At 39.2% G+C, this 25,006-nt stretch overlaps 1 protein-coding gene across 3 annotated transcripts in view; it reads right to left on the bottom strand.

Moving 5' to 3' along the window:
• Nucleotides 1-3,932: 3,932 nt before the first annotated feature.
• The window catches only part of HDX (highly divergent homeobox), an 84,193-nt gene continuing 63,119 nt past the window's right edge, over nt 3,933-25,006 (bottom strand). For all 3 annotated transcript variants that reach the window (XM_084640108.1, XM_084640110.1, XM_084640109.1), the window contains 4 exons: nt 20,773-20,852; nt 18,062-18,145; nt 8,717-8,839; nt 3,933-6,147 (listed from right to left, as the gene is read on the bottom strand). In XM_084640108.1, coding sequence (XP_084496234.1) covers nt 6,022-6,147; nt 8,717-8,839; nt 18,062-18,145; nt 20,773-20,852 — 413 coding nt within the window. In that variant the 3' untranslated portion in view covers nt 3,933-6,021. The remainder of the gene's footprint in view (nt 6,148-8,716; nt 8,840-18,061; nt 18,146-20,772; nt 20,853-25,006) is intronic.

Genomic DNA, 25,006 nt, shown 5'->3' with positions numbered 1-25,006 from the left:
TGTATCTTGCATCCTCTAAGCAGAATGCTAGCCATTTTTGGTCACAGGGAAACAGGCTTTTAGATTTGAGTAAAACTGTGGGTTCTGCTTTGGTGAAATGTGGTACAGTGCAATCTGCCAAAGGTTGTTCCAGTCTTCTGGTACAATTTAGTTTTTTTCCCCTAGCTTTTTTGAGGCTGCAAAATTTGGTCAGCCAGTGTGGTAAAATATTAACTTGCTGGACAAATCAGATGCCAAAATGTGGCATTGATGCCTTCTGACGAGTAGTTAGTCAGAGATTTTGTTCCAGCCATTTTCTGACTTTGATCAGAAATTTGATAACTGATTAACTCATGCAGTCTTGGATTTTTAGACAAAGAAAGCAGAACCTCATATTAAAGTTGAAAGAATGCTTCAAAGATAAAGATACACTGTTCTATAAATAAGCCAGCCTACTGTATAACTGGTTGTTGCTGACAGGTCTGGGTAGTGGAACTGGAGGTAGTAAAGTACAGTACAGTAAATTAAGCTTTTGGTTGTAATGTTATTAGTAAACTAAATTTTGATTTTTCAGATGCTCTGCTTAATTTTCCATTCATGTGCATTAATTATTTTCTTTCCTCATGCCATCAGAATCCTGAGAGCGAGAATCTGCTATGGTTAAGTGCCAATGGGAAAAGCAGCACTACGCAACTAGTTTTTAAAGGGTTAATGCTTACTAATATGGTAACAATAGTACAGTTCTGCTATTAGATAGGTGACCACTGTGCAGCAGTAAGTTCCACAATAAGATTTTCAACACACATATTCCTGCCATATAATTCTGATTGTATAACTGCATTGTTATTTGACACCCATACTTCTCTCTTCATTTGGTGGGTAGAGGTGATTAACTGCTTCCTAATTTAAGCTGGCATGTTACATTTTTGGTTTATCTCCTTATTTTGCTCCCCACTTTGTCTCTGAGGAGCTGCAAAGCTCTTTTTTTCTTATCATTTTTAGTACTGACTTCGGTCACACAAAAGGTACTTTAATATTAAAGTCCAATGCTACTCTCAAAAGTGACTACTTAAGAAAAGGAACACCTTCTTAATAGATCAATTCTCCATGTGTATTTAAAGCCTTACCTGCTTAATTTACTGACTAGAAATATTCATTACTACTCACTCCTGTTAGCACTGTAGGCAATACAGGAAACATTTTCAGGAAATGAAGACAAGCATCTCTCAAGGGTACAACTTTCCCTAGGTATAGCAAGTTGACTAGCATGAGACATACTTTCATTTCTCCCTACAGGTAGATAGCGCCTTATTGCTGGTTTAAAATGCATGTCTGTTATCAATTGCCTTTTTTCATGTTAGGCTTTTTCCAAGTAGGATACAGTAACTCCCCACTTAACATCCTCCCGCTTAACATTGTTTTGAACTTACATCCCTTCTCCATTACAGAACATGCTTGTTTAAAATTGTGCAATGCTCCGCTATAACGTCGTTTGGCCGCCTGCTTTGTCCACGGCTGGTAGCCCACCTATCAGCACCCCCACGCACCCCCCCCCAGCGCCTCCCACCTGCTGGCGGACCCCGCGGATCAGCGCCTTCCCTCTGTTCCCCCCGCCTCCTAGCCACAGCAATCAGCTGGTTTGCGGTGCTCAGGAGGCAGGAGAAAGGACGCAACGCGCAGGCTCCCTCTCCCTCCCCTGCCTCCTCAACGCCGCAAACCAGCTGATTGCTGTGGGCAGGAGGCAGAGGAGGCTGCGCGCCAAGTTCTCCCTCCATCCCCCTCCCCCCTGCCTCCTGAACGCCGCAAACCAGCTGATTGCCGTGGGCAGGAGAGGGAGAAGCGAGGACGCAACGCACGGAGTAAAGGGGGAGGAGAAGAGGTGGGTTAAGGGTGGGGGTTTGGGGGAAGGGATGGAGTGGGCGGGCCGAGGGTTGAGCCCCCCGTCCCTGGCAAAGTCAGTGCCTATGCTTGCAAGAGGAGCAGGGGGACAATCTACCCTCTTCCATTCTCTGACTCCACCACCTCAACCAAGTTTCATACTCAGCAATGATGACTGTAGTATTAAATTGCTTGTTTAAAATTGTTTAAAATGTATATAATGCCTTTTGTCTGGCAAAAAAAAAAAATCCCTGAAACCTAACCCCGCCCCTATTTAAATGAATTCTTACGGGGAAATTGGATTTGCTTAACATCATTTAGCTTAAAGTTGCATTTTTCAGGAACATGACTACAATGTTAAGTGAGGAATTACTGTATACTCTTCTATAATCCACGTTGCAAAAGATGTGTCAGGAATAACAATGTCTCTAAAGTCATCCCTCACTGACAAAGCAGGAAGTTGATGGAAGGTTCTTCAACTCATGGCACTCTTGCTGTATCTGTTGTTTAACTTTATGATCCAAAGAAGTGAAATGGCTGCTTTTTAATACTTCCTCTGTGGTACCATAGTACCAGCTATGATTATTTCTCCCATTTTTTATGGAAAAATAAATCCTCCTTGCAATCTATAGTGCAGTGGAAGATGAATTAGCATCTGCCTCTGAACAAAGGAAATAATTGTAAACCAAAATCCTAAAAATGTCCAAGATCAACAGAGCCATCATTGCTTTCTGTCAGCTGGAGAATACCTAGAATTCATTCAGGAGACGAACATCAAGGTGTTCTCTTCTGGGCATTAGACACAGATCAGCTAGCTATCATGACAAATTTAGCTGGAAGTATGGATGGACAATATGACGTCTTAGGACCAAATTCTGCCCTATCTTTCATGGTCACAATTCTCTATTATTTAAGTGAATAGAATATGCACCCATTGAGGTCGGGACTGAATTTGGCCAAGACTATAGCCCTGTGTTTGATCACAGAACTGGAGAAGCACCTTCCAACCTCACCCTCCACAAACATTTAATATGAAAAGTGTGTGCACCTTCCTAGACAAGCACTGCTCCTCAACCAGATGCCAAAACAAGAGAAAGGGTGCAGCAAATAAAGAACTGGACAGAGACATAGGGGGACTTGCTGATGTCATGCTTACTAATCTGAACCTGTGAATTTAATTATTATATCTAACTGTCTTTCTGGAGAACAGAACATCAGATCATGAAGCCTTGAGATATGTGTGGTGACAGAGCATGGCTGGAATGCAATATTCAGAAATGGCCATTCATGACTTTCAGAGATAATTGTTCTTCCGAGTTTTTACCATACCGTGCAGTAAAAGAGCAAATCTGCTGTTCTGCAGCCTCTGTCCTGTAAATATATATTTCCTCAATATTTTTAACTAGCACTGGTAATAACTCACCATTAAGAGTTTTGTTTTTTGTGCTGCAGGTATTATGGATGAAGGTTATTTTGAGGAGAAGCATGGAGGTACTCATACAACTGTATAGTACTGCTCTCTAGAGCATCTTATTACATAGGAACATACTTCATATTCAATATTTCTTCTTGATCATCCTACATTGCTGCTGATTGTTTCTGGATGTGAAAGCATGACTATTTTATTATAAATGTTCTGTTATCCTATATTGCAGAAAGAGTCAAAGCATATTTTGCTCAAAGGAATACACTAAGTACAGACTCCAGCCAAGGAGTGTGGAGCCTAGGATTTTAGATGTATATCATGAACCAGGATTCTAGTTTACTGAATTCTGTTTTTGGCACAGTTCATCCAATTTGAACTTGCTGATTTAGTCTGATGTTGTGTCAAGAAAAAAGCAGGTCAGAACAATAAAAAATTACTAATGGCAGTGATAAAATTCTACTTGGCTACTAGTGTAAAAGATAAGGAGTACTTGTGGCACCTTAGAGACTAACAAATTTATTTGAGCATAAGCTTTCGTGAGCTATAGCTCACTGTATCGGATGCATGCAGTGTTTTCCACTGCATGCATTCGATGAAGTGAGCTGTAGCTCACGAAAGCTTATGCTCAAATAAATTTGTTAGTCTCTAAGGTGCCACAAGTACTCCTTTTCTTTTTGTGGATACAGACTAACATGGCTGCTACTCTGAAACCTAGTGTAAAAGGTGAAATTGCAAAAAGATTCATAGACCACAAAATTAAGAATTAGCTTTAAGAAGATGCTGCCTTTTGTCATAACATGTCAAGGAGAAGTAACAGGGAATTAAGGTCCAAGTTTTGGAGCATGAGGGCCAGACACCACATTTTAAATTTTTTCAGTAAAGCTTCCTGAAAACATGAGGGTTTATTGTCAGTTGCTGGATCTTCCTATCTAGAGAAAGTACAGTTAATAACCCAGAGCAGAAAACCTATCATAAATCACACCTATTGTCTTAGGGTGTATAGTAATGTAAATTAAATGTATAATATATTTAAATACAGTACAGTGATTGTTTCTCACAGTACTGGGTTGAAATGACTGTCAGATTTAGGGCTGGAAGGAAGTTAATACATTAACACCATATTTATGATAGAATACATTTGTCCCTCAGAAAAAGTTCTGACGGCAGTTTGTTGAACACCTAGGAACAGGAATTCAGTTTAAGAGAGAAGATGGACAGAGGGTGCAAGCTCTGCATTGATTTTCCTTTTTGGACATTTAAGACTGTTTTCATTTAGAAAGACCAGATTGTTCAACCCTTACTCCCATTATACAGTAAATAGTCTCATTAATTTCAGTGGGACTACTACAGAATAAGGTACCATTCAGCGTGAGGGTGAAAGAATCTAGCTCTCAAGCTGGTGTGACCTAAGGTTTTAGTGAGGCCAGTTTGTAAAGATTCAGACTAGAAATTACCAAGTTCTAGCTGTATGCCGCAGTACTGTTTACCATACTGAACTTATTTGAATGTGTCAGGGTGAATGTATTTATTCAAATGAGATGTGAGATTTAGTATGAATGAGCGCTGAGAAAGGATAAGTTAGCAGAGAGTGGCTAAAGCTATCAGGCACACAGTTTAGAAACTTCAGCTAAATGTATTCTTTGTCAGCACCTGGAGTCTGCTGGCGGAATGACACAATGTATTAAATTGGGCTAATTAGTCAATGAATCACGCTGAGGAAATTTGTGGGGCCCAGATTCCAACACTAAAACAGCTTCGGAGGGAGACGGGATGAAAACTGTCCTTGGCTGACAGCACTGTTGCAATGAAATAGAGTATAGTTTGTAGAAAATCCATGTAGCTGATTCTTGAATCTTCATGAACCAGAGCCTTTACTGTTCAGGTTTTATAAAGTGAAGTGAAATAAAAACATCACTATGACTGTAGAACTCTAAATATTGGTGTAACATTATCTAATCCCATCACTATAGTAAGAATACCAGAAACAGTTGCCTTCTCCAGCAATCAAGAGTTTCCAGTAAAAGCCTAATGGTTTACAACATTTAGGTCTGCTTCTGTACATTAGTAATTTATTGAAGCCAATTAAATTTATTCACTTCGTCTTCCAAGTGTTTTTCAGACATTTTTATGAGATAATGGGAGACTCAACAAGTTGCACTTATATACCAATATGCACCTTAGTTTAATCTTTTAATTCAGATTTTTTCAGGGGTCCAAGAACAACTCTGCCCATTTGCCCATAACAAGCTCATTTTTCCATCTGGATTCCCAATTTTCAGTCCACCTACCTGAGTTAGAAGGGGCAAGGGAAAAGGCAATGATCACAAACAGGACTGGTGAATATTACATGACAAGCAACGCTGAAATGTTACCTGGCTGTGTAACTGCAATTTATTTTCCATTCTTGGATCCCTGCTCAGAATAGATTTTGCTACAAAGCAAGAATTATTCTGGAAAATTATAAATGACCTTAATCAAGGCTGTGATGCTAAAAACTAAAACTTTTTCCATGTAGCTTTATCACTTGCCAAAAACAAAGTTCCATATTCCTTGTCACCACAAGTTGCAGTCATATCACATCACATTCAACCTTCAACAAGGTCTGCCTAGTTAACCCAGGTTTTTGTTGACTGAATGATATCAGGTAACAAAATGCAGTTATCTTGAAATGCACACCTGTTAGGCAGTCTAAGATTGTGTGTGTATACATATATATATATATTATTTTTCTCCAAAGATCACAAACTGTCTGAGGCATTTTTCTCTGATAAAGACGACAAGCTGAATGAGGTATCATCAGGCTCTGGAGATACATGATTGAAATCCATCTCTTCTAATTCAGGAGGTAAATCTGACAGCAGTGCCTATGTTTAAAAAAAAACAACTTTTTTTAAAATTAGTATTTGGACATGTTTTTCAAGTTTCATGTTAACTCATTAAGTACTTTGTACAGTAAAGGATCACTTTTTATGATTTTTTCACTGAAAATGGTGAAATTTCCAACACTAAAGGAGAAACAGAATGCTGTCCAAAAATGATGTAACCACTGTACTATTGCCAGATAACAAGCTTACTGCTGGCAAGCACAGAGGAAAACAGTGATATCTCAGCTATAAAATGAAAACATAATAAGTGATGTTTACCATATTTCAAAATAGAAACTACTGTATCCTGAGATGCATACATAGGAGGCTATCCAAAGGTGAACCTCCCACCATCAGTAGTTGAAGAGGGAAATTCATAATTTAATCTTTTCTTCTTGGGACACAAGAAAAATGCCTTAATATACTGGTCAGTGACTCCTTTCTACTCCTACAATGTCTGTTCATCACAGTGATATATTCTATATTGTAGTTCTTCCATTAACAGTAACACTTTTCTAGTTTGTATGGCATATATTTATTTTAGATTTTCTTTGTACCTTAGAGTGAATACATTCAAGGACAAACTAAAGAAGTTTAGCCACTACATTTTTTTTCTGAACAAAGACATTTTTAGGATGATTATATTTTACAATACATATGCAGACTTGCTAATTGTTTCAGTTACAATAAATGCTACAAACCATACCCTTTGCTCACAAAGAAGAAAGAAAGAAACTACATATAGTGAAGGATTCCCAGAATGTTTTCATGAAATTAGACCCTGTTCTGTGGTTTATATGATGTAACAAATGAATAGCTTGGCTCTGTACTATTGATTTATAGGTGTGTCAGAAGCAGAAACTATAATTTTTTAAGAAATACTGACAGTTGGCTTATATAAGATAAATGTCTGGACTTACTGTTTAAATTTGGAGTACTTATTTTTATTGTCAATATTTATATTAAGATAGCACCAGTTGGGATTGGGGCCCCATTGTGCTGGGGTCTATACAAACACAGATGAGACAATCCCTGCCTTGGAGGGTTTACAGTCTAAAGATTTGCACAGACAGGTATTTTCTTGGGGCCTTGATAGTTCCAGATCTGAAAGGAACTGTACTGAATTGCACTGACTTCAAAAGCAGATTGATGTCCAATGTTATTTCTAGTATTATAGTATGTTAAAAATTCATTTGAAAAATGTGATTATTTTAATGCACAATTACCTCAAGATTTAAATTTTTCAAGTATGACAATGAATTACTATATTATAATAACTATATAAAAAAAGGAATATATAAGACCATCTCTACGGATCTGATCCTACATCATGTGAGTAAGGGACATGGGACTGGGCCATATGTACAACATCATTAGTAGTTTGCTGTAATTGATGTTTCAGTTTCATGGTTTGTGACACCTCCAAGACTCCAAATTAAGCTTTATTGTACATTGTCAGCTGTGCTCATTCCTTAAATTAAATACTGTAATAAACAAGGAGCATTATTACTTTAAAAGAAATTATTAGAATGTATAAATTTAGCTTCAAAATGTTGCACTATTTTTTAACATCAAAAGCTATGTAACAAAAAGAGATATTGGAGATTTGATATTTTTTGTACAGCAGTATTCATTTACTGTTTGTGGATGATCCCCACAACTTACAGTTTGTGACTGGAAAGCTGAACAAACCTACACACACCCCTGAATCAGTATTCAGCCTGTGCACATAAACCCTGATCCAACAATGTACCAAAGCATGTGCTTAAAGTGAAGTAATATATTAAAATGTTTTGCTAGATTGGGGCCACAGTTCCACCTAACAAACTGAGGAGGAAAATGGTAATGTTTTTATGAATGACTAGAAGAAACTCTACTATCTTATTGGTATCACATTATGCGTTACCACAGAATACCAGATCCTCAGCAGGTATACGTCTACACTGACATCCCTGGAGACTACACTACATCAGCTGAAGATCTGGCCTTCCGAAAGCCACTTGACATGGTACAAAAATACTGATCCCTCAGAGCAAACTAAGACTAAAGAGCGTAGTTAAGACACTGGCAGAAATTGAGGAGATCTGGTTTTAATTCCCAGTTCTGCCACAGACTTCTTATGTAACCTTGGGCAAGTCGCTTTTTGGTCTGGGCCTCAGTTCCCTCTCTGGAAAATGAAGATAATACTTTCGCTCTCTTATCCTTTGCCTGTATTGTCTGTCTAGACTGCAGAATGTCAGGGGCAGGAACAGTCTTACTGTGGGGATGTCTACACTGCAATTAAACATCTGAGGCTGGCTCGTGTCAACTGGCTTGGGATGTGAGGCTGTAAAATTGCAGTGTAGACATTTGGGCTCAGATTAGAGCCCAGGCTGCGGCACCCACCCCTCACAGAGTCCCACGAGTATTTAATTGCAGTGTAGACATACCCTATGTGTCCATACAGTGTTGATCACCATAGGGCCCCAATCTAAGTTGGGGCCTGTAAACACTACCATAATATAAGTAAGTACAAAAATGACAAAAGAAAAAATGTCTGACATAGTTTCTGCCTACTTCTTAGACTTACCTGCTGCTGTTCTTTATCATCTGATTTAATAGCAAGTATCAAGCTCCTAGTGAATGTCTGTAGTTCAAAATATTTCTGTTTGTGATTCTCCAGTTCATTTTCAATGAACCTAACTTCTTCATTCTGAGGGGAAAAAATAGATATAATTCTCCAAATAATAATTAGTATTGGATAAAATTATGATATTAAATGTACCTATATTCAAATAAAAAGGAATAATAATGAGTTTCTTATTGTTATGATAAAAGTAAAATAGGGTAAAACCAAATAATTCTAGAGAATAAAGATTTCCTGTGAAAGTATCATCATGGAAAAATTCCTCACTGTCTGATTTTATTACTTTGGTTTGATAATTAGGCATTAAGACAGAACAAGGCATGTTTTATAAGGCTTTAGAAATTAACACAATTGGGGCATTCTAACTGGCTGTGAGTGATGTCATACTAGGCTTATAATGCCCAGTAAATGCATAGGCCAAACCATTTCTTCTGATCCTATATAAACTCAATTTATTTATTTGACATATACAATCAATGATGTTCAAGGCATGAAGACCTCAAGAAAGCGGAGTCATTTTGCATATTAACTCCATGCATAATAGCAATCACACTACAGACAAAGCATTTCAGGGGAATTACTGTACACCTCTAGAGCACTTTTAATAAGCACTGTCTTTTGGCCCCAGAGAGGAGAATCTCTTCTATCACCTTAAAGGAAGTTTCTACCTCTCTCCCTCGCAAAGTTAGTCTTGAAAATGTAAACCAACTGTGAGACACAGACAGCAGCTAGGCTCCTCTACTGCCGCAGGAAGCTTGAAATGGGAAGAATTGAGGGAAAAATCCCTAAAATTCCTTAATTCCATGGCACACAGAAAAACACGTGTTATGTGGAGTCAGCTAAGTTTGTACACCAAAGGATCACCTCAATAACCTTCCTCAAAATCCAAAAGCCAGCCATGTAAATAGTGATGCATTCACAGTAAACTGTTTTGTTTGGAGAATGGGAAGATAATTTTTTCAAAGGCTCACCCAAAATACTAACGCTTGTCTGCTTAACTTTCTGAGGTTGGGACTGAGCCAGACACTGCTCATTCAGACAGCTACTGAGCCACAAGTTGGATGCACTATTGCTGCTCCTGGCACCAATCCACCAGCTGCTCCAATAGAGTACAAGGAGAAGAGCTGGGATCAAGCTGGTGCTACACAGAGTGGAGGTCTTGAAGCCTGCCTCTTTTCCACCACTGTTTGCCTGCCTATAGTTTGCAGATAGTATCATCTTAGATATGATCACAGGATATTAGAGAGACAGTGTGGGTGAGGTAATACCTTTTATTAGTCCAATCACAGATATTACTTCATCCACTTCGTCTCTCATTGTTTACAGAGACAGTATTAGAGGGGAGTCTATAAACTGTTTTCCCCTACCAACCCTGACTCCTACCCAAGAAAACCCTCTTCTTTATCTGCTCCTGTACTAATTAGGAGACACCAACCCACCTAATTCAAAAGCCAAAGCCAAAAGCCAAAGAGTAGTCATCCCTAACCAATAACCTAGCCCATCATTGGAGGGGACCTGCCAAACCACTCCACAGCCAATTTATTGCCACCAATGCCGATAAAGGAATGAATCTTTACACATTTAACTCCCCTTTCCATGGTTGAGTTCATGGTTGGTTGAGTTTAGGATCCTGACACAGGGAAGAAAGGTAAGCAGTAGGATACGGACCCTGGACTTCAGGAAAGCAGACTTCGACTCCCTCAGGGAACGGATGGGTAGGATCCCCTGGGGGACTAACATGAAGGGGAAAGGAGTCCAGGAGAGCTGGCTGTATTTCAAGGAATCCCTGTTGAGGTTACACGGACAAACCATCCCGATGTGTTGAAAGAATAGTAAATATGGCAGGCGACCAGCTTGGCTTAACGGTGAAATCCTAGCGGATCTTAAACATAAAAAAGAAGCTTACAAGAAGTGGAAGGTTGGACATATGACCAGGGAAGAGTATAAAAATATTGCTCGGGCATGTAGGAATGAAATCAGGAGGGCCAAATCGCACCTGGAGCTGCAGCTAGCGAGAGATGTCAAGAGTAACAAGAAGGGTTTCTTCAGGTATGTTGGCAACAAGAAGAAAGCCAAGGAAAGTGCGGGCCCCTTACTGAATGAGGGAGGCAACCTAGTGACAGAGGATGTGGAAAAAGCTAATGTACTCAATGCTTTTTTTGCCTCTGTCTTCACTAACAAGGTCAGCTCCCAGACTGCTGCACTGGGCATCACAACATGGGGAATAGATGGCCAACCCTCTGTAGAGAAAGAGGTGGTTAGGGACTATTTAGAAAAGCTGGACATGCACAAGTCCATGGGGCCGGACGAGTTGCATCCAAGAGTGCTAAAGGAATTGGCGGCTGTGATTGCAGAGCCATTGGCCATTATCTTTGAAAACTCGTGGCGAACGGGGGAAGTCCCGGATGACTGGAAAAAGGCTAATGTAGTGCCAATCTTTAAAAAAGGGAAGAAGGAGGATCCTGGGAACTACAGGCCAGTCAGCCTCACCTCAGTCCCTGGAAAAATCATGGAGCAGGTCCTCAAAGAATCAATCCTGAAGCACTTACATGAGAGGAAAGTGATCAGGAACAGTCAGCATGGATTCACCAAGGGAAGGTCATGCCTGACAAATCTAATCGCCTTCTATGATGAGATTACTGGTTCTGTGGATGAAGGGAAAGCAGTGGATGTATTGTTTCTTGACTTTAGCAAAGCTTTTGACACAGTCTCCCACAGTATTCTTGTCAGCAAGTTAAAGAAGTAGGGGCTGGATGAATGCACTATAAGGTGGGTAGAAAGTTGGCTAGATTGTCGGGCTCAACGGGTAGTGATCAATGGCTCCATGTCTAGTTGGCAGCCGGTGTCAAGTGGAGTGCCCCAGGGGTCGGTCCTGGGACCAGTTTTGTTCAATATCTTCATAAATGATCTGGAGGATGGTGTGGATTGCACTCTCAGCAAATTTGCGGATGATACTAAACTGGGAGGAGTGGTAGATACGCTGGAGGGCAGGGATAGGATACAGAGGGACCTAGACAAATTGGTCCGAAAGAATTCTGGATTCTGAAAGAATTCTGGATTCAGGATTGGGCCGAAAGAAATCTGATGAGGTTCAATAAGGATAAGTGCAGGGTCCTGCACTTAGGACGGAAGAACCCAATGCACAGCTACAGACTAGGGACCGAATGGCTAGGCAGCAGTTCTGCGGAAAAGGACCTAGGGGTGACAGTGGACGAGAAGCTGGATATGAGTCAGCAGTGTGCCCTTGTTGCCAAGAAGGCCAATGCCATTTTGGGATGTATAAGTAGGGGCATAGCGAGCAGATCGAGGGACGTGATTGTCCCCCTCTATTCGACATTGGTGAGGCCTCATCTGGAGTACTGTGTCCAGTTTTGGGCCCCACACTACAAGAAGGATGTGGATAAATTGGAGAGAGTCCAGCGAAGGGCAACAAAAATGATTAGGGGTCTGGAACACATGACTTATGAGGAGAGGCTGAGGGAACTGGGATTGTTTAGTCTGCAGAAGAGAAGAATGAGGGGGGATTTGATAGCTGCTTTCAACTACCTGAGAGGTGGTTCCAGAGAGGATGGTTCTAGACTATTCTCAGTGGTAGAAGAGGACAGGACAAGGAGTAATGGTCTCAAGTTGCAGTGGGGGAGGTTTAGGTTGGATATTAGGAAAAACTTCTTCACTAGGAGGGTGGTGAAACACTGGAATGCATTACCTAGGGAGGTGGTAGAATCTCCTTCCTTAGAAGTTTTTAAGGTCAGGCTTGTCAAAGCCCTGGCTGGGATGATTTAATTGGGGATTGGTCCTGCTTTGAGCAGGGGGTTGGACTAGATGACCTCCTGAGGTCCCTTCCAACCCTGATATTCTATGATTCTATGCCTCCAATAGCTATTCTCTGGATAACTGAAATCCAGCCTAGGAACATAGTGGCTGGAAAGTCAGCATCTGATTGCTTAAAATAGCCTATGTGAAATGAGCTGGTGGTTTCAAATTCCCAGTTTCCACTATCCACAGCACCTCCAATACTACAGTGACATGCACACTATAAATACCCAAATAGAAAAGAAAAACCACCACAACTAACATCCTCATTGACAGGGCAAGCAAAACAGCAGTGTACTAGTGTCTCTCTCTCTCAAGATGGTCCCTTGATGTCAGATTTGTGGCATTCTGGTAAGGGAGTGTGGGGAAGCATTGACAGTGCCAACACAGTAGATGAACAAGAAGGCTTCAGCCAGGCATTTCTCAGCCATTCTATAAACAATGAACAACACATATTATTCGATTTACAAAGCACAAGTTTGATATCTAGATGACAAATCTCTTAAATCAAAAGTTCAGATTTAACTTCAGGTTCAGTAAGTACTTCAGCTAATTCCCACATAGGCCTTACTAGACTTACTGCACTGTATATATTCTAAGTTAATTTCTTGCATATAAAAATGTAATTTTCCCTAGGTATTTAATCCCTTTGCAAAGACCAGGTTATGTGAAGATTATATGTAATTAACTACCTGTGTTCTGTTTAGATTTTCAAGATTAAGAAAATGGTGTCTCTGCAAAAGGTGTCCAAATGATGGCGCTGAACACCAGTTTTCCACAAGATAACAGATATAAATATGCAGAAACTACATCACAGCCAGTGCAAGATTTCTCCCATATGTAGTCTTCAGCCTTCCTCACCACATGTGCCTCAATTCTGTTCTGGAAGACTCAGTTTTAGGGATGAGAGGGTAATTTGGTATCCATGCTAATTTAGTGTTTTCTTTTTGCTGTGACTCCCAAGGGATTGTCAGCTTTTGGTAGAAGTTTTTGGCATATAGATTCATGTCTGCTAGAAACTGAACTGAGAACATCAAATTATTTTGCAACCATGTTTTTTTCTTCCTACATTTATTCATCCCTAGCTAAGAATTTCTGAATGCAAAGTTAATAATAATCCATGCATACACACAACGTGCTTTCACTGTTACACTGTTCATTAAGCTTCGGGAGAAATATGTATAAAACTTCACAACATAGAGCACTTAGAAATAAAGAATTAATAATTAGCACCAGGAAGCTTGAATGCTGGTGCCATAAATAGTGATGTTACAAAGTAATTCTTTCAACAAACATTGGAGTTAACATGCCACTAAAATAAACATAGCAAAACATCATTTCAGTTAAGGATTCATTACACATTCTTCTCTAAAAAAAATGTAAGCCTTCCTAAATTGAAGAGGTGTAGGTAAACTCTCACAAATCTTGGGAGATAGGCCAGTCCTTGCCTACAGACAGGCCCCCAACCTGAAGCAAATACTCACTAGCAACCACATACCACACAACAGAACCACTAACCCAGGAACCTATCCTTGCAACAAAGCCCGTTGCCAACTGTGCCCACATATCTATTCAGAGGACACCATCATAGGGCCTAATCACATCAGTCACACTATCAGAGGCTCGTTCACCTGCACATCTACCAATGTGATATATGCCATCATGTGCCAGAAATGCCCCTCTGCCATGTACATTGGTCAAACTGGACAGTCTCTACGTAAAAGAATAAATGGACACAAATCAGATGTCAAGAACTGTAACATTCATAAACCAGTCGGAGAACACTTCAATCTCTCTGGTCACTCGATTTCTGATCTCAAAGTGACTATCCTTCAACAAAAAAACTTCGAAAACAGACTCCAACGAGAGACTGCTGAATTAGAATTAATTTGCAAATTGGATACAATTAACTTAGGCTTCAATAGAGACTGGGAATGGTTGATTCATTATAAAAAGTAACCTATTTCCCCTTGTTTATTCCTCCCCTCCCGTTCCTCAGACATTCTTGTTAAACCCTGGATTTGTGCTGGAAATGGCCCACCTTGATTATCATACACATTGTAAGGAGAGTGATCACTTTAGATAAGCTATTACCAGCAGGAGAGTGGGATGGGGGGAGAGAAAACCTTTTGTAGTGATAAACACCCATTTTTTCATGGTCTGTGTGTATAAAAACATCTTCTGTATTTTCCACGGTATGCATCCGATGAAGTGAGCTGTAGCTCACGAAAGCTTATGCTCAAATAAATTGTTTAGTCTCTAAGGTGCCACAAGTACTCCTTTTCTTTTTGCATACACTATATATTTCAACAACCAGGCATGATTATGTTTTTCTTATTGGATGGATAAAATGCAAATCAGAACTCAAAGTGGCTCTTTTTGATCTAATAATTTTTGAAGGCATATCCTAGTTGTTTGGCTCAAACTGTAAATTAATTTCAAAAATCATCTGTGAATGTATAAATGTGCATGTTTGCGGATTTAAGATGTGGAACTGTAGTTTGCTGCAGACACCAGAATTTGTAGCCGTTTTGTACAATCCTCCTATGCATAATTTACGATGAACAAATGATAAAGTACAACTATTCTGACAGCAAGAAATTAAGGAAATTGTGTTAGCACGATTTTATTTTTCCTTTACATAATCAATATAAAAAGCCAAATTTCAAAATCATTTAAAATTAGGTCCACATATCTGTTCACATGATTATTTGGGCCTGCAATGATGCATATAAACCAATTCCTACAGAAACTTTCAGGTTTTGGTAGTGAGAAATTATTGCATGTGCAAATTTACAAATCTAGTTAAAAGGCATCTGAAAACTTTGCCAAAAGATTGTGCAAAAAAGTTCTGCAGAACAGGCATTAATTTATTTTATTGTATTATTTTAAAAACCTGTGAGACTTAATACTATGTTCTGGACATGAAAGTTTTGCACACAGATTTGTTACAGACTGGCTATCATTTCACATTAATAAAACCTGTCTTTCAGTTAAGATTAAGTGATAATCAATTTCCCATCTATGCCTAACAATCCGGGATGAATTTTCAGCAGACCCAACCTTGGTTGGTGTAGCTATTTTTGTATACAAACACATTTTCCATGAACAAAATGGACAGTTAAACATGCATTTGCCATTATGAAAGCCCTAATGTAATTGACAAACATTGTGAGCTGACTTTTACAGGCTTGCTGAAGAGTTGGTCCTAACAATACATTTAATATAGTAGCTTAAAGAAAATATTCCCTTTTGGTAGAAAAATCAGCTTCATGGGATTTGTTGCTGATGAAAGCTTGCAAGTCAGCAATTTACTCTGGGCTTTGGTCCAGTAAAAGCTAGCATGCATATTTATGCAGAGAACATGTGACCATGAAGACTAATAGTTTATGTCAAAACCTAATAAAAAAACAAACAAGATTCTGTAGGGCATGCTGTCACAACAAGCCATTCAATTCAGTGACAAGTGACATTAAGAAAAGGTCATTCGCCATCCATATTCATCCTGCATTGCCCTTACCCTGAACACACTGCCCAGAGGATTCATTTTTGTGCCCCTAAGGGTATAGTCTATTTTACTTTTTAAAATATTTTATTCTTTTAGAAACAGGTTCCATTCTAATAAAAGCTGTATATTTCACAAACAAGGAAGTTACAAATTTGTCAGTTTCACACAGAAAACACAAGGTATAAAATGAAGCCATGGCAACTCTTACGTGAGCTATAACAAACATGTAACCGTTACAATTTTGGCAGAAGATCCTGAATGTCAGGGTATCCAGCATTTTTTTCATGTTACTGTTTCAAAGACAACTCTATATAGTCATATTATAACTAGAATGGGCAGCAATGTTGTTATACTGTGGTCTACGTTATTAAAGCCATTGCTTTCTTGGACCTCCCTGCTTTATTAGAGGACTCTAGCTGTTATGTTGCCTCCCAATGCTGGCAGTATTAGGCTATATATTTAAAATAAAACCCAAAAGAACAGACTCCTGGCACAAAGAATGTTTGTATTTGATGAAAACTGTAGCTCATAGGTTTATTTTGCTAGCTATTATATCCTACTAATCCGGCCAGCAGTATCAATTAATATGTTTCTTTTTCTGAAATTAATCCATTTTATTCTTATGTTTTATCAGTATTAATTCCTTGGAAAATGTGTTGAGGCATGTGTTTCCTAATAATAAGTTTTGCTGAAATGCAAGAAGCCTACTGGCCTGTAAGATCCAGTAAGATCTGCTATATAGCAAAAAGTATGATCAGTTATAAATATGTCAGCATAAACGCTGGCAACCTTTGGCACAGATAAAAATGGTCCCTTAACTTTGAGAAACCAAAGGGAGGAACTATCCACATCACATCACAGGTTTATCTGGCTTCTACAACCAGTTGGTAACCGCAGGGTACACCACAACTTGGGAGGTCGTCAAGAGAGCCTAGGTTGCCAGTTTTGGAATGAGATAATCCTTATTAATATATTTAGAAAAAGTAAGTGTCATAATCCACAAACCTATAGGAGAAGGGTACCCTTCTACAGAATTTCTTAGGGTACAGAAATAAGATTTGGGTATAATAGGTTGGGCCTGAGTTCTTAGTAGTTGAGTTCGGTTCTGCTAAGTTCAGCTCTTATAAGTTCTAAGCTCTATCTATCTACTATCACGCTATCAGCTCAGCTTGTGCAGTATAGTATAAATACTCAACATTCCTAACCATTGGGAAAGCCAGCACCATCACGTGATTGGGCATGCCAGGAGTGAGGCTGGTCCTTCACCTCCTATTACCAGGTCCTCAAAGAAGGGTGTGAGTATGTTAAGGTACTTATAATAGAAATGGTACCACCAGGAGTTTTGGAATTCTTTTACTGTTTTGCAGTTATAAGTTTCATTGCATTTCTTATTTTTATGTTAATTTCAATAAAGATTTTATCAATTTGGTATTGTCCTCAGTGCATGTTCTTGCCAAGCACCCCGAGAATCCTCTCCCAATATAGAACTCTCTGAATTCTTCAGCTCTGTAGTATGAATTGGATAAGAATCTATAAATCTTCTGGTCAGATGCGATCAGTGGCGAGCCATAACAACTAACCCATCAAATTCAGGTCAACAAAATGCAGATTTCACTTAAAAAATTAAAGGAAAAAGATGTATGTTTTAAATGCTAAATAAATTGCCTTGGTGTGAGATACCCAGTGGAAGCTATAAGCTGCTAGAATCATAGTAATTTAGCTGCTATGAAGGACTGATGCTGCTGCTTCTTTCTGTGTTCCTTTCATTTTGCAGAAACAAAGATCCAATGGCTAAGAACCCACAAATAGATGACGGAGCTACTATCACAGTTTGACTGCTAGAACAGAGGTCTTCCTGTGGTTGGGGTGAATTCCACCCTTCCACATTCCTCCCTGCAAAAAACCTGTTTGAGCTTTCTGTGTAAAGGGAATGTCTCTCTCAGCATTGCAAGATCTCAATCACTTACCTTATAATCCAAAAGAGAGCTCATCTGATCCACTTCAGAATTACTAATCATATCACTTTCTTCATCATCTATAATTTCTATTTTCTGAAATAGAAGTGAAAGGTATTTCATTCAGAAAACTAAACTCTTGAATTTCTAGTTAAACTTGTATTGCTTGCCAGCCGATGAACATACATAGGATCTTCAGCCTTCTGAAGAGCCTCTATTGGTTCATCAGGGCTGACTCAGTTTTTTTTCCCCCAAATGGATCCCGATAACTATCTGAGATCCAACCATCAATCCTGAAGCGAATATTCCTTTGTTTGTCAGATTGGGGGAGGAGCAGGAAGGCTAAAATCCAGTTTATGATAGAAACTCAATTGTGACTTAACTATGGAGATCTCACACATCACTAATTCTAAGGTATTTAAATTTTACCATAAAAATTAACATATTTTTCCTAAATTCTATAACCTACTGCCCTTTTGAAGGGTTAAAATCCATTGCTGATGTAATAACCTAGTATATGGATTTGTGTACAGGCACAAAGTCCAGAGTTTGGTCAAGAGGTCAGAGGCCTAGCAATAGCTAAGAGAAAGCAGAATAACCAAAAATAGCCTTGCTTTTGCTAAGATATGCCTGGTCAGCAAAACACCAGATGTTGGGGGCAATAATTGTCTTATTCAAAGTTGCAAATAGAACAAAGAAGTTAGTTTCTTCTGTAGGGAAATTTTCTTTCCACACATCCAACCGTGAGTTTATGAAAGGTTCAAACATGTCAGTATAAGATATGGTCTCCTCCCACCTTCCTTTCCCAGGGACCAATGCCTGCCCTAAAAACACAAATGAACAACTTGAAAGACAATCTTTATTGCCATATACTTTCACTGTTTCTTTGCTTTTACCCCTAGATATGTATCTGTTGGACAATCAAAGGAGCTACTTCATTCCTATGGACCCCAAATCAGAATTCAACATACATATTTTATAGTAATACATTTATTAAAGTACTAATTAAATGTTAATTTGTTAACTTGAGACCATGGGCAGAGAAATGATGTAACCTTTGACCATTGGCTACTGTGCTATCATGTCTTGCTGCTAGACCTATCCGAGGTTGTGGGACTGCCTACCCCGTCACTTTCCCCCGCCCATGGAAAATCCATATATTCCATTGTAATCAATTGATTGACAGTGTCTCTGAGCCTAATAAGGTGACACTCCATCAGTGCTGTACGTAATAAATTCCTGTGGTTGACCTCTACACGGTGTGGATTTATGTCCTTCACCTTTTTATCTCAGTGTTTATTTTTATAACCTTGAAAATGATTTAATTCAAACACTGTTCTATTAAACAGCAATAAAATTGGTTAAATTTATTATACCTTAGCCCACAGAGATTAAATACTGATTGAAATAGTAGAATAAAAGCCTGCCCTAACACCATTATCTTCCTCATTGATCCCACCACATCCAAAAGCCGAGAAATATAGATTCAGTAATTTCAGCTGTTTGCAGTTTATCTCTTTGATTTATTGGCAAGAATGCCAGCCTCCTATCACAAACTGATTTATATTCATTCCATCTGCTCAAAATCTAATTTAGATATGAATAAAAATAAAAACAACCTCATGGGCATTGTAAAAACCCATAAACGTGACACACTTTGTTCTGTCATAACACACTTTCAGAATCATTCTTCTCACCTCACTGAGTTTTTTCTCAAAAATATAACACATTAGAAAATACCGCATAAGTGCTAAATACTGTCAAAATAAACATTTTTCAACATGAAATACGGTAGTAATACTGTACTGTGATTGAAAGAATTTATGATTAACACAGAATTTATGTTTAACACACTGGCCTTTTACATTCTTAATTAGATATATGTTTGAAAAGTGTAAACCTCCCAATTTTTCATAGAATTAGGTAAAAACACCCAGATAAAAATCTTATTACTTGACAGAATTAAAAATAAATTGATAGTAAAAGTATATGAACCAAATTCATCAACAGCAGAAGTAAGGCTACCTCAGTGTAGTCAATGGAGTTGTACCTAATTACTCAATGGTGAATTTGCCCCTATACTGTCATGCAGTACACTGGGCTTTCCAAGACACAAAATTATGAAACACATTATAGTGAGACATGTACCGAGGTCTCTGGGGCATCTGGTCTCTCAGGCTAGCTATAATCAAATAAAGTATCAGTACTAGGAGGAGCTCCATATGGCACCTACAACCACACAGAAGTTCCTTCCTGGATCAGGGCCTAACCAATCAACCTGAATTTAAACTGTTTCAGGCCTAGCTAGTACACCAAAACTAAGCAGGACAAAACATTCTTTCAGTACTTCCACATGTCCCTGTACACAGAGCATAACTCTACTGAAGGGAGAGTGTTCCAGAGCTAAGTAGAGTAGAAGAATTACTCAGGACTTTGGAGATGAGAGAGACTAGAATGTTGTAATGCAGTTACACTAAGTAGCCTCCTAAAACACAAGATTTCTACTCATTATATTATATTGAAAATTTTTTTAAATTTTTTGATTGAATATGCACAATTCTATCAATAACTGCTTATTTTTAGTATTAAAGTTATAAAACAGGGTTCTTTTTAACAGGACATGAAAAATCTTCAGTAACTTAGACGTACTGCCTTTGGAAGACAATTTATACAGTAATAATTAAGAAAGTCGAATTGGTAAGATATGAAAAAAATGTACATACCACATTATCTGCAGATAATGTATTTTGGTCCTCTTCTTTGTGACCAATTTCTTCATTTTGAATAACTTCACTGGTTTCTTCTGCAGAAATAAATGAGCTATTATATCTTCCTTGGAGTGTTAGCTTTAGTACCCTATGCCCTTTTTATGGAATTCCTTTAAGATTTTTCTTCTATGACTTTTAAGCCAAAGTTTATTTGTAATTTAAAAAATTGCATATAATTAATGTTTGACACAAACATTTCAAAATCACATTTATACCAATCACTGCCTGAGAAGACAGACATTATTCCCGTCAGTTACTCTCCTACAATATACACCAATTTCTCACTGCTTATAGCTTCAGGCTTGGGTTTTCAAAGGAGCTTAAGGGAGTCTGGCACCCAACACCCACTGAATTTCCACAGGAGTTGGGTGTCAAACTCCCTAAGCCTTTGAAAATTCCAGCCTAAAAGATATGGGGTACATATATGTGTGGGTTTGCCTGTCTGTGTATCTTACTCACATACATGCATATACCCCCATGTTGGTGTACTGGAACCACTAAACCCTGGTCTACAATACAGAATTATTTCGGTATAAACAGAACAGCTGATTGGATGGCTCATTGGTTTGTACCTGTATGGCAATCCCTATATTCCCAGTTAATTCATACTGCTCTAATTGCAGACATATATTCACAGTAACTATGGATCTGTGCAAGGCAGCCGCTTCAGTTCAGGAAGCTTCATAGCTCCTCTGGGGCCCTGAATCATAAGAGCTACAAAATCCTACTGCACTGCCCAGGGTCATTGTGGAAAACAAGGGAGACATCTTTATTATTTTATACGCATAGGATATGTATCTCAGTTTTACCAGATGGATATTTAATTTGCTCATAGACTTTTGTTGTTTTAACTCACTTCTCTGGCTGCAATGTAGCATTAATATTTTGTTTTGATGAAGCTGTTTTGTGTCACTTCAATCACCTGTTTGTCACAGGCTTCTGGAGAAAGTTCTTGCAGGTGCTGAAAACAGTTAAGTCTGTCAATTTATCACTGGTGGTAAACAATTGGACTGCAGCCCAGAGATCTAGTCTAAGAGTAGTAGACCAACTGGTTCCATCCAGACAAGGGTGAAGGAAGCAAAAGCTGTCACCAGAGGGGTGCACATGAGGGGGACTGAAAAAGGATCTAAAGCGTAACTTGCCCTGTAATCTCAACAGTCACCATTTGTTTAGTTTGACCAGTGAATCCAAATGTTCAATATGAAGAATCAGTTCTTCAACTAGTGTAAATTGGCACAGCTCACTGACCTCAGAGCTGCACCAATTTACACCTAATGTGGATATAACTAACGCAAAAGACAAAAGGGCCCGTTAATGTTACAAGTGAACCTTAACATTTTCCATTTTCTGATTTTGATAAAGTATATAACCTTAATTTTGCATCAAGTTATGGTTTTGATTTTTGTTTTTTCATCAGCTACTTTTAAAGACTAGCAGCATTCACCAGCCTCATTCCACTTATTTCACTTACCTAGTTAGTTCTTTTACCCCTGGGGGAATTTTGCACCACTGCACGTGCGCATAATTCATGTGCCATGCATATTTTCTTGTGTGACCGAAAATAGCTTCTGTTGGAAATTTATTGAAGTTCTACCTTTTGCTCACTAGAGGGTGCTATGGCGCTAGACCAGAGCAGCCTCAGCAGAAAATAACTTCGGCTGGAAAGTTGCTGCAGTTTCGTCTTTTTCCCACCAGAGAGTGCTGTGGCATTGGAACAGAGCCACCACTCAAGGCTAGCTAGGGAAGAGAAAGAGCCTGTAGTGCCTTCTTCACAGCACAGGGCCACAGGGGTGAGGAAGGTGCAGGGCCACATGGGGATGGAGGAGGGGGTACAGTGCCACATGAGGATGGGGGGAGTGGGTGTCTGAGTGGGGGTGGAGGGACACATTTGGCCAGGAGGTGCAAAGACACATGGGGGTGAAGGGACACAGAGATGGGGCAGGTGTGCCTGACTGAATGGGAGAGGCTGGGGTCAGCCAGGGTCTGCATGGGAGAAGGTCCCTAACAAACCCTCCCTGCCCCCCTCAAAAATCTATTCCATACTTTTCCCACCCATACTCAAGCACCCCAAGTTCACACCCAGGCTCCTTCCCAGCAATTACACTTCCCTCTCCCTCAGCTCCTCTGTTACCCCTGACTCCCCCAAGCCTTTGCACTGCTTCTGAGGGGTGCAGGAAATACGGTTCTGCATTGTAGTTTAAATGAATTATTACTCAGAGTTATGTATTAATATGCCTAATAAGGAATCTATTTGTCAAAAAACATTTCCTGAATTGTTTTTGTCGCCTGTATTGTTATAGACATACTTGCTGACAGGTATTCTGAAATAAAATGACCAAAAATTATTGAAACTGCTGTGATTATATTGTGTTAAATATGCAGAATTTTGCAGATTATTAAAATATCGTGTGCAGAATTTTTATTTTTTTCGTGCAGAATTCCCGCAGGAGTACTTCTTTTCAACTCTCTGAAAGTCCTTTTGGAACCTAGAGTTGTATTTTCCGAAAAAGTTAAAAGGGTGATTACACAGCTCTGATAAAACAGCTGTTGCGTGTAATTCTGGACTACTTATCTTCTCCAGGAGTGTCAGCTCTTTTTTCAAGCCCTCATTGATATAATTAGCCTCTCTCTCTCTCCTCTCAGAAAGTCTTTATTATGGGGTTAGCAGACTGGAGACTTAAAGTCAAGTGACAGTCAGTGCCAATAAAAGACATAATGTCTGCAACCCAACAATAAAACTGAAATCATCATTTTGGCATACAAATAGATTCAAGTTTTAAGAATTATCAGAGTCAAAGTCCACTACTATATCAAAGGGGGTTTAGTTACAATTTAGTCCAACAGCTTTTCCACAGACTTGGGCAGGGTCTAATAAAGTAGTTTACTTATTCTTAATTAACCCATTTTAATTTCCAATAAAGGTTCTCTTTACTGCCTCCTAAACCTATTTTGAACTACTTTCTGGGTTGTGGCTGGTAGGAAAATAATCTTTATGTTGAAAATAAAAATCTCTCATTTTTGTTACTAAAGAAATCCTGTGTTTGTCCATAGCTCCATAAGCTTTATTATAGTCATATTCTCCTTGCCTGGATCCCTTACAGCTCTGTGTTCAGCTTCAAAAGCCCTAGCTCAATGAATATTGAGTCATCCTTCATTTTAAATGGCATAACATTCACTTTTCTGTCTTTAAAATAAACATCCTACTGGACCAGTTCCTTCTCCCTCAGGCAAGTCAAGGATTCTCATACTTTGGCATCTTCCCTGGATCTCAATCAGTTCTACCCAATTCTGTATCATCTTATTCTATTTATAGTTGAATTTAACAAAGACATCACGAGTTCGTTCACAACAGTTCTCAATGTCCCTAACGCTTTCCTCTATACCATTCAAACCAATTGACAAGATCCTATGTGGCCTACAAAGCTCCAACAGTGTGCACTAAAACAGACTTCCTTTTAGTTTAGCCAGCCCAGGCCTTATTGATCACTTCTAATCAGAAGCACTGGGAGCAATTAGTTCAACTTTTGAAGCCAGTGAAACGTGCAAAGGTGGCAGTTCATCTCCTTTAGGGCCTAGAGTTTTAATTTTATGGACACAGAAGACTGGTTTTGGTCATTCTATTTTGTGCGACAGAGCAAATGAGTTGATCATCTAATTCCCATTTAACACTCAAACTCATGAAATTGTGGGGGTGGGAAAACAAATTCATTCTCTCTCTCTCTCTCTCACACACACACACACACACACACTTTAGGTGCCCTCCAAATAGCCCAGTGCTACTGACTCTGCTGCCTAATTCTCTGCATTGTTACCAGGCTATTTAAAGAGGCTTTAATACTATTGTAGGTTTGTTTGGACTAGACTGTTCTGGTTGTGTTGTAACTCTAGTTAAACAACATGATTGTGTATTTGAGTTGATCTAGAGCAGTGATTCTCAACCTGCTTGCGGCCCAATCAGCACACAGCTGTGGCCCACGTGACATTCTCAGGGCCATAACTAGGGCAGAGCAGGGGCTGCACCCACCCCAGGCACAGAGCCAGCAGGAGGGGAGTTCCAAAATGGGGCAGTGCAGGATTAGGCCAAGCGTCAGCCCCCTTCTGTAGGATTTGGCCCAGGCGCATCGGCAGGAGGACTGGGTGCTCAGCACTCCCCAGACTCTGCAAGATCGCAGGTCCATTGACCCCAGCT

This window comes from Lepidochelys olivacea (genome assembly GCF_965140295.1).
Source record: "Lepidochelys olivacea isolate rLepOli2 genome assembly, chromosome: 9".
Lineage (NCBI taxonomy): Eukaryota > Metazoa > Chordata > Testudines > Cheloniidae > Lepidochelys > Lepidochelys olivacea.
The sequence above is the reverse complement of the archived record's forward strand: the minus strand, read 5'-3'. Positions and strand labels throughout refer to the sequence as shown.